Below are 15,351 nucleotides of genomic sequence, written 5' to 3'. Positions count from 1 at the left end.
GTTCAAATATTCTCAGTTTTAAAGAAAATCAACTCCATATAGTATATCACGTCTTTATTGTCCTGAGTGATATTAAAAGTTGTAGATGTGCATTGTGTACTTGTACAAAATGGGAATTTCTTGTTATACCTTTAATGTTAATAGGGTGCCAGTAAGGGCAAACAATATCATAATAGTTATCCCAAGATTTACGTGACTGCTCGATTGAAGCGATTCGACAATGTTTCATGATATAAAAAGTATTTCCAAAGTAACTACGGCATCAAATGCAAGGAAACATCTTATTCATCTTTCATAGGACATGTTTGGACATTAAGATGTTTGACATGTTATTTTAAAGTTGACTCTGTTACTATCATGTCTTTCTGGAAAAGGTATTTGGGGCTAAAAACATTTGAAAAGTATCAAAAACAAACAGAAATGAGTAACGCTGTCAAATATAATCAAGTTGTGTAATTTTACAGAACTCACTGTCCCATAGCTTGTTGAGTGTCTCCTGTTCTGTAACCCACAACAATTTGCACAATAGCTACATGTGTGTGTGTGTGTGTGTGTGTGTGTGTGTGTGTGTGTGTGTATATATATATATATATATATATATATATATATATATATGATCCAATGCATGTAGTATATTTGTTATTCCTGTACATATAGTACTCATCTATTCGATATTTTTGTTATATTATATTATTTAGATGCTGTAGTGATATATGATCTTTTTTATTGTGATTTTGTACTGTATATACTTGCTGCTAATGTTATTTTTCTTTTTTATATACTTGCCGCTAATGTTCAAGTTTAGGCGGTTGTCTCCCCTCGGGAGGGTGTCCCCCCTCCAATTTAGGCCAATTAGATTCCTCGTCAGCGCCCATAGGGCAGTGTGCAGCCGTCAACCTTAAACACACCTCCTGCTGTAGCACCGCCAGTCACACACACCGGCTGCTGCCTGCTGCTTGTCCGAGGGCTGCCTTATCTCCGCCACCCTCAGCCTACTGTACTCTGCTGGCTCACGGTGCGGAGACATGGAGCCGGGAAGAAAGAGCGAGGGAGCCGGACATGTGGCTCCGAGAGCCGGACTTGTGGCTCCGAGAGCAGGCATCCACAGGTAGGTGAGAGGGGTAAAGGGAATATGGAGGAAACAGGGCTGCTTGTGTTTTATTTTTCACGGTGAAGTGTCGTTACCCTAACCCTAACCCGGTATCTTTTTGAATTAGCTTTTTATTAGCGACTTTACATGGTCTTTTATTCTCTATTATTTGGTAATTTTATATTGTTTTATTTCTTTTTAAGGTTTGGATTTCTTTTTTAGGAAACTCCCTTTTTGAGTTGGTCTTTTAATCATTTGAACTGAATTATTCGTATTTATTATTTTCTAGGTTTTATTTTTTATTTGTATTTAGTTTATTAATATGTTATCGTTTTTATTGTTTTTTTTTGCCGAGAGGGATCTTCTGATTATTTTTATTGTTTTAATTTGTATTATCATACCCTGCTGTGTCTCTTAAAGTGTTTAGCTGTTATATCATGTTGTTATGTGCTTAATTGAAATTGTGCAATTGGCAGAAAAGCAGCTAAGAAACTTGAAAACAAGTCATTTATGAAGTTCAGTTCAGTTTTAAGGGACATATTATACAATATACAATATCATTATTCCCTAAACATCCTATTTTTGAGATATCACAGGATGTTTAGGCAGATTTATAAGGTTAGGTCACATTGAATTACGCACACACCTGTCCGTGTGCGGCTCGTTGTTTTACAAGTCTAACATGTCTGCAGAGTAATCATGTGTTGTTGTGTCATGCACGTGTCCTGAATGGAATCTACCATCCACCTGTGTGAGCCTAACCTGGGTCCAGGAAGGAAGGCAAGATGTTGGCATAGCTGATGAAGTTAAAGCCCTGCTATGCCATCACATTGCCATCTTTCTCCCCCCTCTGCAGCAAAACCTAAACAGGATTTGATTGAACCTGTTCACAGGAAGAACTCTTCCAGATATTAGTCTCCTCTCTTTGTAGTGCTTTAATTGTTGCTTAAATTAGGACCATTCTGAATCTTGTGAATGCATGTACATTTCTAGAATAATGAAAGGCTATGAAGGCTATATAAAAGTATCTGTGAGGGAAAATGTGCTTTCTTTAATGTGTATTTGAGAAATGTATTGTTTTTTTTACTCTACATTTGTTTTGTTTTTTTACTTTAATAGTTTGTTTATCCTGAATATTTAGAAATATATATTTTATAATATATTCTCAATGTTAAAATGTTCTGAATCCAGTTATATTTGTTTAATAAAAGGACACCCTGAAAGAAGTACTTCTGCATATTATTCACAATGACTTTCAATACAAATACATTTCAATTATTTTTTTTAATATTAACTTGAGTTAAATTTGAATGCAAAACTTTTTCTTGTACATTTCCATTGTAATGTTGCTACTTTGCTTTAGTTAAAAGGTGTGTGTGTGTGTGTGTGTGTGTGTGTGTGTGTGTGTGTGTGTGTGTGTGTGTGTGTGTGTGTGTGTTCTCTAACATCAACTTATGAATCAAACATAACTTGTTTAGAAATAAAAACTATAATGTGTGTACAACTCTTGTACTAACCACACTACACCGATTTTTCTTTTTGGATTGATACATCAATGTTTGCATTCACTTAAAGTTAAAATTTTAATTTGGCAAAACAATTTTAAATGATGAGCTATTCTTTAGTCACAGGAATATATTTATAATTCACAATGTTATATTGAACGCTCTAGTGTTTTGTTCATTGTGTAGTGATTTAATTAAAAAAAGTAAAATATTTACAACAATTTGTTGTTTGATCAACAAAACTTCTGAACGGACATGTTTTGTCAATGTGCAACTCCCTCTGGAAACTGTTACAAAAATACCCCAAATCTTCCGGAGCTTTTTTTAAAATAAATGTAATTGTATTTTCTCTGGAGGGGGGATGCTAATTTTAAAGGATTTTTTTAATTAAACATGTATTGATCTGTCTGCAACATTGTTAAAAGGGCTACTGTCAGTCCGAAATGTTGAATATGAATAAGTCACTCCTGGTGTTATAGATTTAAATAATACACAAATGAATAGTAGGAAACATAAAGAGCATGCTTGAGTAAGGTGGTAGTGGAGCAGGCAGAAGATGTGGTCGCTGATGTGACTGCAATAGTTGGCTTCTCCAGCAGGGGGAGGCTGTGCAACACTCTGGATATTAGATGCACTTCTTTAAGGAAGACGAAGAAGCTACTTCCTCCTCCTGTGTGCTCATGCTTGTAGTTGGGAGGCTGGTTTGAAAGCTGTCAGGTAAGAAGATATGTTATTTATTTATTGATAATAAACTGTCAGTTACTAAAGCATCCCTGTTAAGCTGCGTGCTGTTGTTCCTCGTGTCGAAACATTAGCTTAGCTGACACGACATGCTAGCAGCTTTGCTAAGAGGTAAACAACTAAGGGTAGCTTTGTAATGAGAATTGTAGACATGCTGACTGCTAACTTTAGCAACTCATTCACAACTTTTGTATTTTTTCAACATCGGTATAACACAGCGTTTCCGGTTGGAATATGCTTCTAAACTTTGGCTGAATGAAACATTAAACCTGTCTTAATAGGAGAGATAAACATGTAGCCTTTCAATTTCTGAAATACTCCACTTTACCAGGCCTCAGTGACAGTGATCATCTCTTGTATAGGGGGCTTACGATGTTAAGATGTTAATGCAGATTTTTTTTCGTATTTCCCCACAGCCTTCCTGCTTTTTTTTCAGTAAGTCATAACATAATTTCCCCTCTTGTGGTTCCCACAATTGTATTATTCATGCACTTCACAGCTGCAATACTACATTTATTTCACAAACCTAAAAAACATAATCCTGCTTCACCTAAAGTCAGCCTCATAAACATCCTCAAACTGTTAAGGATTCATTTAGACAATAAATGTTTATATACATTATCCTCTGATCGCTTAGTTTAATCACTAGTTATTCTATGCAAAAAGAGAACAACTTGTATTTGAGAAACTGTGTGTAGAACTGTCTTTGTTTTCTGACATTTTAATGACCAAATATTGCTCTAAAAAATATTCTTCATATTAATCAATAAAAAAAGGTTCATAAAAATGTCCGTCCCAGTTTTCAAAGTCAAAGGAGTTATCTTTGACGTCTTATTACAGCTTTCTTATTTTCCAATGAACAGAAGGAATCTGTACAGTAAGGGCAAGTCATTCAATTTGAAATGTTCTTTTGTTGTCACGTTTGTTTTTCCAGAGATGAACAGTGAAAATTTCAGCCTGAGTGAGAAGATCGTGTCGACCTCTTACGTCCGACAGGGCAGTCAGGCACGTCGCAGCCATGAGCAGCTCATCAGACTCTTGCTGGAGCAGGTACCTTCCACCGCTTCATGTCACCTTAAGGACGCTGCAGATTCACCAGCTTCTCTCTTTGTGTGTCGCAGGGAAAGTGTCCATCGGAGGGGTGGAGTGAGAGCACCGTGGAGCTCTTCCTCAACGAGCTAGCTGTGATGGACAGTAATAACTTCCTGGGAAACTGCGGGGTCGGAGAGAGGGAGGGCCGCGTGGCCTCCAGCCTCGTGGCCAGGAGACACTACAGGTTTAGTCTGACCTTTTTTTTTTTATTCATAGAAGGTATTGAATTCATCAATCTAAAATTAAGTCCTTAATAGGTATTTAATTGTATTAATATTATAATAAATTGAAGTCCTACTGATATTGGAAGTAGGATTTGTATGATGTTCTCTTTCTGTCATGCCTTCTAAAATTGGAAATAAGGGATAAGACAGTTTAATTTGTTTATGGAATCAACACTGTCAACATCTGTTTATAAAAGTATTTAATTTTTATCCGATCGGGATAAAGTTATGCGTAAAATTGGTCGGGTGGCATAAAAAAGTGTTAGCTTGAACTGTCTTTATGCTGTGGGAACCCTACATAGATTATTTTTCTATGAGTATCTGATTAGGATGCTTTTGATATTGGTTATTTAAGAATTTCAACCAAATAAGGCCATGTATTTAAGTGTGAGATCAAATCTTAAATGAACGTCGTACCTAGCCAACATTACCACTTTAAACTGAATCATGCATGATAAGTAAATAAATCTCATACTAATGCTTGTCAACATAATACTGACAAATCTTCCCTAGTGACTACAAAATATCCCATGTGTGTAATATCGGAGGCTTCACAAAGTGCAGGAAGTTGCTTAACGCTTCCTGTTTCTTTTAAAGGTTGATCCATGGCATCGGTCGGTCAGGTGACATCGCTGCCGTCCAGCCCAAAGCTGCAGGATCCAGTCTGCTCAACAAGCTCACCAACTCTGTGGTGTTGGACATCTTAAAGCTCTCAGGTGGGTATTCATTATTGAAACCACTTTGCAAGAACAGGGAATATTTGTACCAAGTAGTGTTTCATTTTTGTTACATTTACGCCACCGAAAGATGTGCTTGGACTGGGAAAAAACTGATTAGTCATGCACTTTATTCATTTAAGAGATATTTATTATGCTTTGTAGGGGTGACCTCTTCACCATTTGTATCTTTACAGCCCCAAAAAAATGTTTACTATCAAACCTCTTGATAAAAAGTAAATTAACCTTTGTGTCAGGATTCTGTTTGAGAGCATTTCGAATACTTGTGTTTACAAAGAAATACATATTTATAACCATGCATTGTTTCTCAGGTGTCCGGAGTGTTGCCAGCTGCTTTGTAGTTCCCTTGGCAACAGGCATGAGCTTGACTCTGTGTTTCCTGACCCTTCGCCACCGAAGACCCAACGCTCGCTACATCATTTGGCCTCGCATCGACCAGAAGTCCTGTTTCAAAGCCATGATCACAGCAGGTGAAAATCCCATCCGTCACCCTCACTTCCCTGTTCACACAGACAGCAATATGGCAGCTGATGGTCATTTACCCTGATGCTAGTTAGAAATGTGCTCCTTCCTCATCACATCATCACACCTTACAATGCTCTTGCCTCTCTGTTTCCCCAGGATTTGAGCCGGTGGTGGTGGAGAACGTTCTCGAGGGCGATGAGCTACGGACGGACCTGGAAGCAGTTGTGCGCAAGATCGAGGAGCTCGGTGCTGAGAACATCCTGTGTGTTCATTCGACAACGTCTTGCTTCGCCCCGCGGGTCCCCGACAGGTGAAACAATGTTCATTTACAGCCTTTCACCTACTCCACATTACAGACCTCAACCTAGATTTCCCGCTTGCTGCCAGTTTCTGAAGCTGCAGCCAATGAGAGCGGGAGATGCAGAATGAGGGGATACCTGGGAAGCCTGTAACAGGAAGTACTCAGAAGTTAATCATTTTTAACCCTCTTATAATGTAAATAGTATCCGATGTTTACATTTTGTCAGTATTAGCTTGGTCTATGATAGTGTAGCCTAACTTCTTCTACATGTTAATATTTTTTATTTGATAGAGATACCCTATAAATACTTATCTTTCACTGTTCATATGCATAAAGTTACTGTTTACTTTAGATTATATTTTATACACTCTCCTGTGAGATATTTTATTTTTTTGCCAAATTCGGATCAAAAGTAAATAAATTCTGATGTTTTTTTATGATCTCGTCCTGTAGGCTCGAGGAGCTGGCCACTCTGTGTGCCAAACGAAACATTCCCCACATTGTGAACAATGCGTACGGAGTGCAGTCGTCTAAATGCATGCACCTCATACAGCAGGTGGGTTCCACACACTGTATCGCTTGTAATTGGCCACCATTTGCACTTTACCCGTCGGTGACAGTATGGTGTTGGCTGTCTGTCGTCAGGGGGCTCGTGTTGGGAGAATCGACGCCTTTGTGCAGAGCTTGGACAAGAACTTCATGGTTCCAGTAGGTGGCGCCATCATCGCAGGCTTCGATGAGTCCTTCATACAGGAGATCAGCCAGATGTACCCAGGTGAGGGAAGGGAGTTTTTACTTTATTCTGTTCTTAAGGCAAGTTTATTAAGAGTTAATTAATTCATTAAGAGCAGTAACAAATAGTGCAGCATAAACACATTATAAAAGGGCATTTATCCTTCGTTGCCCTGGCGGTGTGTTTGGGATCATTGTCATGCTGAAAGACCCAGCCACGCTTCATCTTCAGTGCCTTTGCTGATGGAAGGAGGTTTTCACTAAAAATCTCACGATACATGGCCCCATTCATTCTTTCCTTTACACGGATCAGTCGTCCTGGTCCCTTTGCAGAAAAACAGCCCCAAAGCATGATGTTTCCACCCCCATGCTTCACAGTAGGTATGGTGTTCTTTGGAAGCAACTCTGCATTCTTTCTCCTCCAAACACGACAAGTTGAGTTTTTACCAAAAAGTTCTATTTTGGTTTCATCTGACCACATGACATTCTCCCAATCCTCTTCTGGATCATCCAAATGCCCTCTAGCAAACTTCAGACGGGCCTGGACATGTACTGGCTTAAGCAGGGGGACACGTCTGGAACTGCAGGATTAAGTCCCTGGCGGCGTAGTGTGTTACTGATGGTAGCCTCTGTTACTTTGGTCCCAGCTCTCTGCAGGTCATTCACTAGGTCCCCCCGTGTGGTTCTGGGATTTTTGCTCACCGTTCTTGTGATCATTTTGACCCCACGGGGTGAGATCTTGCGTGGAGCCCCAGATCGAGGGACATTAGCAGTGGTCTTGTATGTCTTCCATTTTCTAATAATTGCTCCCACAGTTGATTTCTTCACACCAAGCTGCTTACCTATTGCAGATTCAGTTTTCCCAGCCTGGTGCAGTTCTACAATGTTGTCTCTGGTCTCCTCTGACAGCTTTTTGGTCTTGGCCATAGTGGAGTTTGGAGTATGACTGTTTGAGGTTGTGGACAGGTGTCTTTTATACTGATAACGAGTTCAAAAAAGGGCCATTAATACAGGTAACGAGTGGAGGACAGAGGAGCCTCTTAAAGAAGAAGTTACAGGTCTGTGAGAGCCAGAAATCTTGCTTGTTTGTAGGTGACCAAATACTTATTGTACCGAGGAATTTACCAATTAATTCTTTAAAAATCCTACAATGTGATTTCCTGGATTTTTTTTTCTCATTCTGTCTCTCATAGTTGAGGTATACCTATGATAAAAATTACAGGCCTCTCTCGTCTTTTTAAATGGGAGAACTTGCACAATTGGTGGCTGACTAAATACTTTTTTGCCCCACTGTAATACCAGATCTCTTTTCTTGAGAATGAATTACTAAACTGTAAACATTGCTGCTATAATCCTTATTTATTTCATTGCTTGGCATAAAAACTCTTTTATATTTTTTCAATAAATGTTGACTGATCTTACAACTCTTGAGTTATTTGAAATAGAGGACATCATTTGATGGTGGATTTACAATTTGAATTTGAAAGTTATGAATTAAGCTATTTGGTCAGATATTTGAAAAAAACCAAATGTGATGCTTTACCTTTATGGCCACGAATGATTCTTTTATTCAAGTGTTTAAAGTTAAAGGGGATATTTCTACCTTTAATTCCTTTAGCACACATCCGCCTCACAAAGCCACTTGTTGTTCTCTTTTGTCCAGGTCGAGCGTCCGCTTCTCCTTCCCTCGACGTCCTCATCACCCTCCTTACTCTGGGAGCCAGCGGCTACAAGAAGCTGCTGTCAGAGAGGAAGGTGAGAGCACACTCGCATCAGCTCAGGACGCCACATCAAAAGTATCACATCCTTCAGGTGGATGGTTATACATCAGATTTTACTTGTGTTTGTGAGGCGTTGGGAAAGGGAGACAAAGCGAGATTGTAAATAAGAGAATTAAATCTTATCGTCAATACTAGCGCATGAGGAAAGAGCCATATTCCAGATGATGAGAACAATATGGTTATAAGAAAAATACTGCGGCAATGTCAGCCTGAGTATGTTTCTGTGTGTGCTGTGTCAACATCTCTCCCCGGAAAACCGGAAAGAGCAGCTTACATAAGTTGTATTGAATTGCAGTGGATCACTCTCTCTGACTTCCTGGTGTGTGTGTGTGTGTGTGTGCGTGCGTGCGTGTCTCTTTACCTGCGTTCTGACTGAGGAATGAGACTTTGAACTTGAGCGAGTGTGCTTAGGGAGGCGTGCGCTATAGCAGGATGAAATTGATCCAGAAGTTTCAGAAAACATCCCCTGGTGGCACCCCCGTTTAAAGCAGACTTTCTCACAATGCAGCATCCCCCCCTCTTCAAACAGGATTCACTGCAGTACTGCTCCTCCACAAACGCACTGTACATGTGTAATCTCGGCAAGACCTGGAAAAAAATGTGCATGAAGGGTTATTTTTGTAGATTGATTACATCTTCTTTCCTGACATGTTTAGTAGTAAAGTCATTTCAGTAATCACATTCTGGACTCTCCTACAAGATGTCATACAATCCCCAAAATGCCATCTGAGTGAAAGCGTAGCAGTAATATGTATTTAGGAAATACCTCGGGCCTCTCAGATGACCCGACGCCATCGAGGCTTATTGATTTCCCTCGATCCACATTATTTATAATTAATGTGCAGGACAGTTTTCCATAGTGTCTGCAGAACTGAGTGATTTCCTCACTTCCCCCACAGGGCCAAAAGCTTTAAATAATTCAGACTTTTCATCTGATAGGATTCATTTACAGACTCGTGTAACCATGAAAAAAAACATAGGGTAGATGCAAAGAACCAGCAGAGGATGTGTGTTTTAGGTAGGATGGGGTTTACGCCTCACACACACACTTATTGTCTGCAGAGTCGTGGCCGTGCACCCCTCCTCTGCAGGGGTAAGAAAGTGGCCCATTGTTACTGGAGAACAAGGGACACTTGGAGACACTTGTGTTTGACTCTTGACAGAAAATATTTTCCTACTTGGTGCGTTCGAATTGGAAAAGTATGACTCAGCAGTACGCAGTAGACACACACACACACTGTAGCAGAGAGCTGATCTTTTAATGTGCTTCACTGGGGAATATGTAGCAACAGAAACACTGATTTGTTGTGCAGCTGCTCTGCATGTCCTGGCCTGGTGTAGTTTTTTTTTATTCAGAAGCGCACACACACTGCATTGAGAACCAAACACTTTGTCATCATATTTCAAACATTGTGGTGTTAATATCTCTGGATTGAAGCACAAATCCCTCCTCTCCTGCCTCTCTGGAGACATGGCTGGTGCTTTAACATGCGGGGGGGGATAACGGAGGGGTTTTGGACATGGACCAGTCTGTGTTAGCGGGTAGATTTTGCTTGATTAGCAATAAAAGCGAGGCTGCTGCTGCTAAAAGAAGACTGTGGCAAGGGTTTCTATTTATAGCTCTTTTGTATGGCCCCCTCTACTTCTGTCTCTCCATGCCTCTCTCTGTGTACGCATGTCCTCCAGGAGATGTATTTGCTCCTGGCACAGGAGCTGAAGAGTCTTGCCTCTGCACACGGGGAGAGGCTTCTGCACACCCCACATAACCCCATTTCCCTGGGTAAGCTCCATGTACCAGCATCATGTATACACACTGTATTTTGCCCATGCATTTCTTTTTTTTCAGTGGTGAAAGATATATTTTCTGAACGTATATCAGGAAATGCTCATCATTTCATCTATAAAATGTCAGAAAAAATTAAAAATGCCCATCCTAGTTTCACAAAGTCCAAGGTCTTTGGACGGTTGGATGATCCATGCCCTTTCAGATCAAAACTCAAATGTATTCTTGGTTATAAACTGAGAAAAACAGAAGGGGTCTTCATGTTTGGGAGGCTGAAAACGGCATTTTCTGACATTTTAGCAAGAAAAATAACTATCAATCATATTTCAGTTATAGCATCTGTAACCTATATTAGTACATTTATTTAAATCCTATATATTACATGTGTTTTTTACATTTTGAGTGTGTAGTTTTAATGTTGTTTTTATACATTTTCACTCTGTAAAATGTATTCGAGTTTCCTGAAAAGCACTCTATAAGTAAAATGTATTATTATAAAATAATCATTGTTTGTGTGTTGGGTGTGGCCCCTCTCTCCCTTCCCCAGCCATGTCTCTGGATGGTCTCCAGGCAGAGAGCGACGGGGCGGTGACTCAGCTGGGCTCCATGTTGTTCACCCGGCAAGTGTCGGGAGCCAGGTATGAACGTAGACTGTATTTAGTTCACTTTAAAAGGGCCAGGATCTTGCCTGGAAATGGGAACATGGGAGTGAAAACAAGAGGGTGTGGAGGTTAGGCTAAAACAGGTTTGTGCGTGTCTTCAAAACTGTGTGCCTGAACTGTGCAGCAATCAGCCGGATGGATCTGCTGAAACCACTTTAGATGATTATACTGCCCATCCTAATTTCCCGGGATGTTTCCATCACAGAGCGCTCCACTCAAGCTGCAGGCACAAAACCTGACAGCATGATTGGGTCTGTTCTTTTGTTGCCTCAAAGCTGCAAAGAAAAATGCCCAAATGCTTTTTCATTTTTCCCCTTCAATGGTCCAAGCTTGGGAGCCCATGTAAATATTTAAAATATCACGAATGAATGATTTATTTGGGTCATTATTTCGTGCTTGTTCCTGTTTTTTTTTGTTTTTTTCAACAACTCAGGGTTCAATAGCGTTAAAAAGTCTCTGACCAAGAAAAAGTGCAGAGCTTAGTGTTATCCTTGAATCTGAGTAGCATACCAAATGAGATGCATTGATATTTTAAATGTATGCTCCACTGACTCGCATTAATCTTTATAATGCATTGGAGGATATGATAGATGTCTATGTGAAGTATTTTCAGTGCTTACCGTGAATACTGTGCAAGGGAGCTGTTTTTTTTTACATCAACAATGAGCGACATATTAACAGAGTGTACCTCCTTCATTATAAATGATATCACCACTCTACGATAGTTAAATAATTTTGATTTAATAAAAGTTGTTGTCTGTCAAGTTTATAGCTTCAGCTTGAACCAGGTTGTTGTTTTAAAAAAGAAATTGTAGTTGTGTTCGGACATTCTAAGTAACATCACTGTGCCACGCTATCCTTGTTTTCCACCCGTCTGTAGGGTAATACCACTGGGCAAGGAGCAGACCATCAGCGGGCACACGTTCCGCGGCTTCATGTCTCACTCGGATGCTTACCCGTGTCCCTACCTTAACGCTGCCTCGGCTGTGGGCATCACGCGGGAAGACGTGACCCTGTGCATGAAACGGCTCGACAAGTGCCTGAAGACCCTGAAGAAAGAGAAAAATGCCACGAAAAGTAGCTCCCCCGTACTTCCACCGTGCCGGGAGGACACCACTGGAGAAGGACTATAATAAGAAAACAAAGTGAGTTCTACTTACTGTGAGATCTTCTTCACCACTTCTGAACTTTGTGTGTTTTGAAAGGCTGATGGATTATCAATCCAGATAATGTAATGAGGTCAAAGACTGGAGCTCAGCAGCAACAGCTGGTGTCGAAACTTCCTGCAGGTGTTCATTAAAACAAACACGACTTGGGCTGATGTCACTGATTGATTACCTCTTCTGTGAACGTGTCTTACTTAGTAGATATTTTAAGGACGCTGGATGCTTACAAATGCTTCTCGGGAGCATATGGTTGTTCACTAACACTTGCATTTTCAATATATATTGAAAAAAACTAATTTCTAATGGAGTTTTGGACTTTAAATAGCTCAATGATGAACCATTACAAGGGGCTTTACTGTATGTGTGTCATTTATCTTAATTAAAACCATCTCAAGCCTCCACAGTGCAATGGAATGTAATTACCTATGGTTCCTCTTATTCTTTGCTCATGTTAAGCAGACACATGCATGCTTGATGTGCATTCTGCTCTGGGAAATGCATTAGGCCTTTTCCACTTATTGACATATGAAACAAAATAGCTTTATAATGCAGTATGTTGCACCATGTCTTCTGCAGTGTGATGTAATGTGATATAAAAGCCGTTGAGCCATTATCTCCCATTTGAAGCCGGTGAATTTAATCAGCTCTTTTACTTTCAAGCTGCAGCAAACAATCCAATGAACAGATAATCAATTTAGTTCACCGAACATAGATCACTGCTGTGTCGAGGAAATGAAATGTTCACCAAACCTGTGCTGTACGGAGATGTAATAATTTATGTAAATACGGTTACATTTGTTGGGAACTTAATAAAGGCTATACACGCAGACATAAAAAGCTCTAACCTTTTAAATGTTCTTGGTGGTCTAAGAATTAAGGCTCTGTTTTGTTTACTATGAATAATCTATATAGGGTCTTTATACTTCATTTATTATGACACTAATGTAATGTCAATATGTTCATGTTCAATTTTTATTTTTGAAAAGTGTTTGCTAGCTTAAGATAAGTATCAGATAAAGGTTAGTTTAGATTTTGAAGAAATCCAAAGAAAATGCATAGTTGGAGAACTGTGCAGGATTTTTTTTATATGCCAATGATTCTCGAGACCTTGGATAAAACAGGTTTATAATTATCAGAATTATTATTTTTTAAATGTTAGGAAATCTAAACTTATATTTCTACAGAGAAATATTTCGGTGCAGCCTCCTGATTTTGTCAATTTTTTTACAAGTGATGTTTTTCCTGTCACATCGCCAGGGATAATGAAAAGTGAAATGTTCCTCTTTATTTGGTCTTTTTATAGATTTGGAGCTTTTAAATCATTTTGTCTACATCATAGGTACACATAAATGCTGTTAAATGTTGGATATTCACTTTGATTTCCATGGAGATCTGATCTGAATAGCTCACTTTAATAGCATGTTATGTTTCCTATAATAACCCTGATCATTTGCTCCGGCTGCCATAGTGTCTGCGTCAGTGCTGGGCCCAGGTGAGCTTCAGATAGCAAAGTATACATTCAGCACACGCTTCTTTTTAAACTGTAGTTGTTAATGCAGGTCTGATGCATGTGCAGCAGCAGCCCATCCGCCCTGGGAGAGTGGACTTAAGTCAGATAGATGGGGTTGCTGGATCAGCACACGTTCCCAGGCTGCAACTATTAACACAATACAGAGGAAAAACAGAGCGCTCGTTACAAGGCAGTACCAAGAAGAATTGTTGAAAAAACAGCTTGTTTCTCATTTTGTTTTTGTGGTAGCAAATGTTTCCGTCAGGATGAAAGAATCCTGAATTTAAGGACTGATCCTGAATGTGGATCAGTGCATTTGGTTAACCTGAAGTTGCCTGGCTGTCTGTATGCAGAGCTGTCGTGCAAATGTTGCTCTCCTGCATGTTTTTGTCTTTCTCCCTGTCACCAGTTTGCTAGGGTTTCCCATCTTCTGCTGAGGGTGCAGGAATGCTGTGGGAGAGAGTCAGACTCATTATTTTGTGCAGGCCAGTTTTAAAGGAACCCCCCCTCTATTGATCAAGCCTGCTGCAGTGTGTAAATCAGAAAAGAGCTGCCACGAAGAGACGTGCACAAGGCATCACAATCTGTTTTTCATGCAACCCATTTATCAGTGGCAAGCATAGGTAAACAGCTGATTTAACCAAACACTTAGGATTATGAAGAAAACGGGAACCATTATGACAACACAAGTCAGTTTCTTGTGTTATTATCAGCATATGAGTGTCTTCTTAACCTTAATAAGGCATAAATAGTTTAGATACATGGTAGAGCGTACAGCCCGTGTGCTGAAGATGATGGAGGGTACACACAGGGCCACAGATTACCAAATGACCAAACTACTAGTAGAGACTTAATAAGCCAACAAGCTTCAAATGGGTATGTTATTGACTTGGGCCTTTTTTAAAATCTTTCTATAAAAGTGTACCTTTCAATGATTTAACAGTGTAACACATTTTAACATGAATTTGCTCGACAAAGCCCGGGAAAATGTTCAGACACAGATGATCGAAAACCTGCATTTGTTTGCATCCCTTGTCTCAAAAGCCTATCAAATGAATAATTATTAAATAGTATTATTGTCTCCTTGCAGCATTGTACATGTCTTGTCTGTGATCTTGTATTTTTGTTGTAGGCAAACAATAAAAATCCATGCAAATCATTTCAGTTATTTCTTATTAAATTACATTCATGTTGAAGGGGTTTCCCCGAGTGCTCTTAAATGTGCGTTTTAAATTCATTTTTAATTTACCTTTTTAGATTAGCAGTAAACATGGCAAGTGTTGCATGTAGCTGTGCTCCGTGTGACTGCAGATTTATATTGTGTTGCAGTCCTTCTCAGAATGGAGGGGATGGGGGGGGGGGGCTACTGTACAGCCTACAGTATGTAAAATTACCCTTACTCACCATATGTCACTTGCTTAAAGCGACTCCATATGACGCATTTGATTGTCAATGTTCATAAACACTAGAAATAATGTGTGAAAATGTGCGTGCGTGAATACCTGACGTCATTTAACATGTATTTTGAAAGTCTTCCAAAGCTGGACTGTAAACACGCAGTC

General features: G+C 39.6%; 1 protein-coding gene across 2 annotated transcripts; it reads left to right on the top strand.

Moving 5' to 3' along the window:
- Positions 1-2,536: 2,536 nt before the first annotated feature.
- sepsecs (Sep (O-phosphoserine) tRNA:Sec (selenocysteine) tRNA synthase) lies at positions 2,537-14,948 on the top strand. 2 transcript variants are annotated; one of them, XM_063900970.1, is made up of 13 exons: positions 2,537-3,312; positions 3,753-3,771; positions 4,271-4,386; positions 4,458-4,612; positions 5,250-5,368; positions 5,701-5,859; positions 6,011-6,164; positions 6,609-6,711; positions 6,801-6,930; positions 8,551-8,642; positions 10,355-10,448; positions 10,999-11,089; positions 11,994-14,948. In XM_063900970.1, exons 3-13 carry the CDS (start codon positions 4,273-4,275, stop codon positions 12,244-12,246), a joined length of 1,464 nt encoding a protein of 487 aa, XP_063757040.1. In that variant the 5' UTR covers positions 2,537-3,312; positions 3,753-3,771; positions 4,271-4,272; the 3' UTR covers positions 12,247-14,948. The 2 variants fall into 2 exon arrangements, with proteins under 2 accessions (XP_063757040.1, XP_063757039.1); XM_063900969.1 differs by lacking the exon at positions 3,753-3,771 and having other exon boundaries at positions 2,538-3,312.
- The last annotated feature ends 403 nt before the right edge of the window (positions 14,949-15,351 follow it).

This window comes from Eleginops maclovinus, chromosome 14 (assembly GCF_036324505.1).
Source record: "Eleginops maclovinus isolate JMC-PN-2008 ecotype Puerto Natales chromosome 14, JC_Emac_rtc_rv5, whole genome shotgun sequence".
NCBI classification, from domain to species: domain Eukaryota; kingdom Metazoa; phylum Chordata; class Actinopteri; order Perciformes; family Eleginopidae; genus Eleginops; species Eleginops maclovinus.
Note: the sequence above shows the minus strand (reverse complement) of the source record. Positions and strands in the feature narration are given on the sequence as shown.

What these genes read in the sequence shown, in the direction of transcription:
- sepsecs (XM_063900970.1), top strand. Translation starts at nt 4,273, where the DNA reads ATGAACAGTGAAAATTTCAGCCTGAGTGAGAAGATCGTGTCGACCTCT. An exon ending in GCCCCGCGGGTCCCCGACAG is followed by an intron (nt 6,165 to 6,608) that starts GTGAAACAATGT and finishes CTCGTCCTGTAG; the next exon opens with GCTCGAGGAGCTGGCCACTC. An exon ending in CGGCAAGTGTCGGGAGCCAG is followed by an intron (nt 11,090 to 11,993) that starts GTATGAACGTAG and finishes ACCCGTCTGTAG; the next exon opens with GGTAATACCACTGGGCAAGG.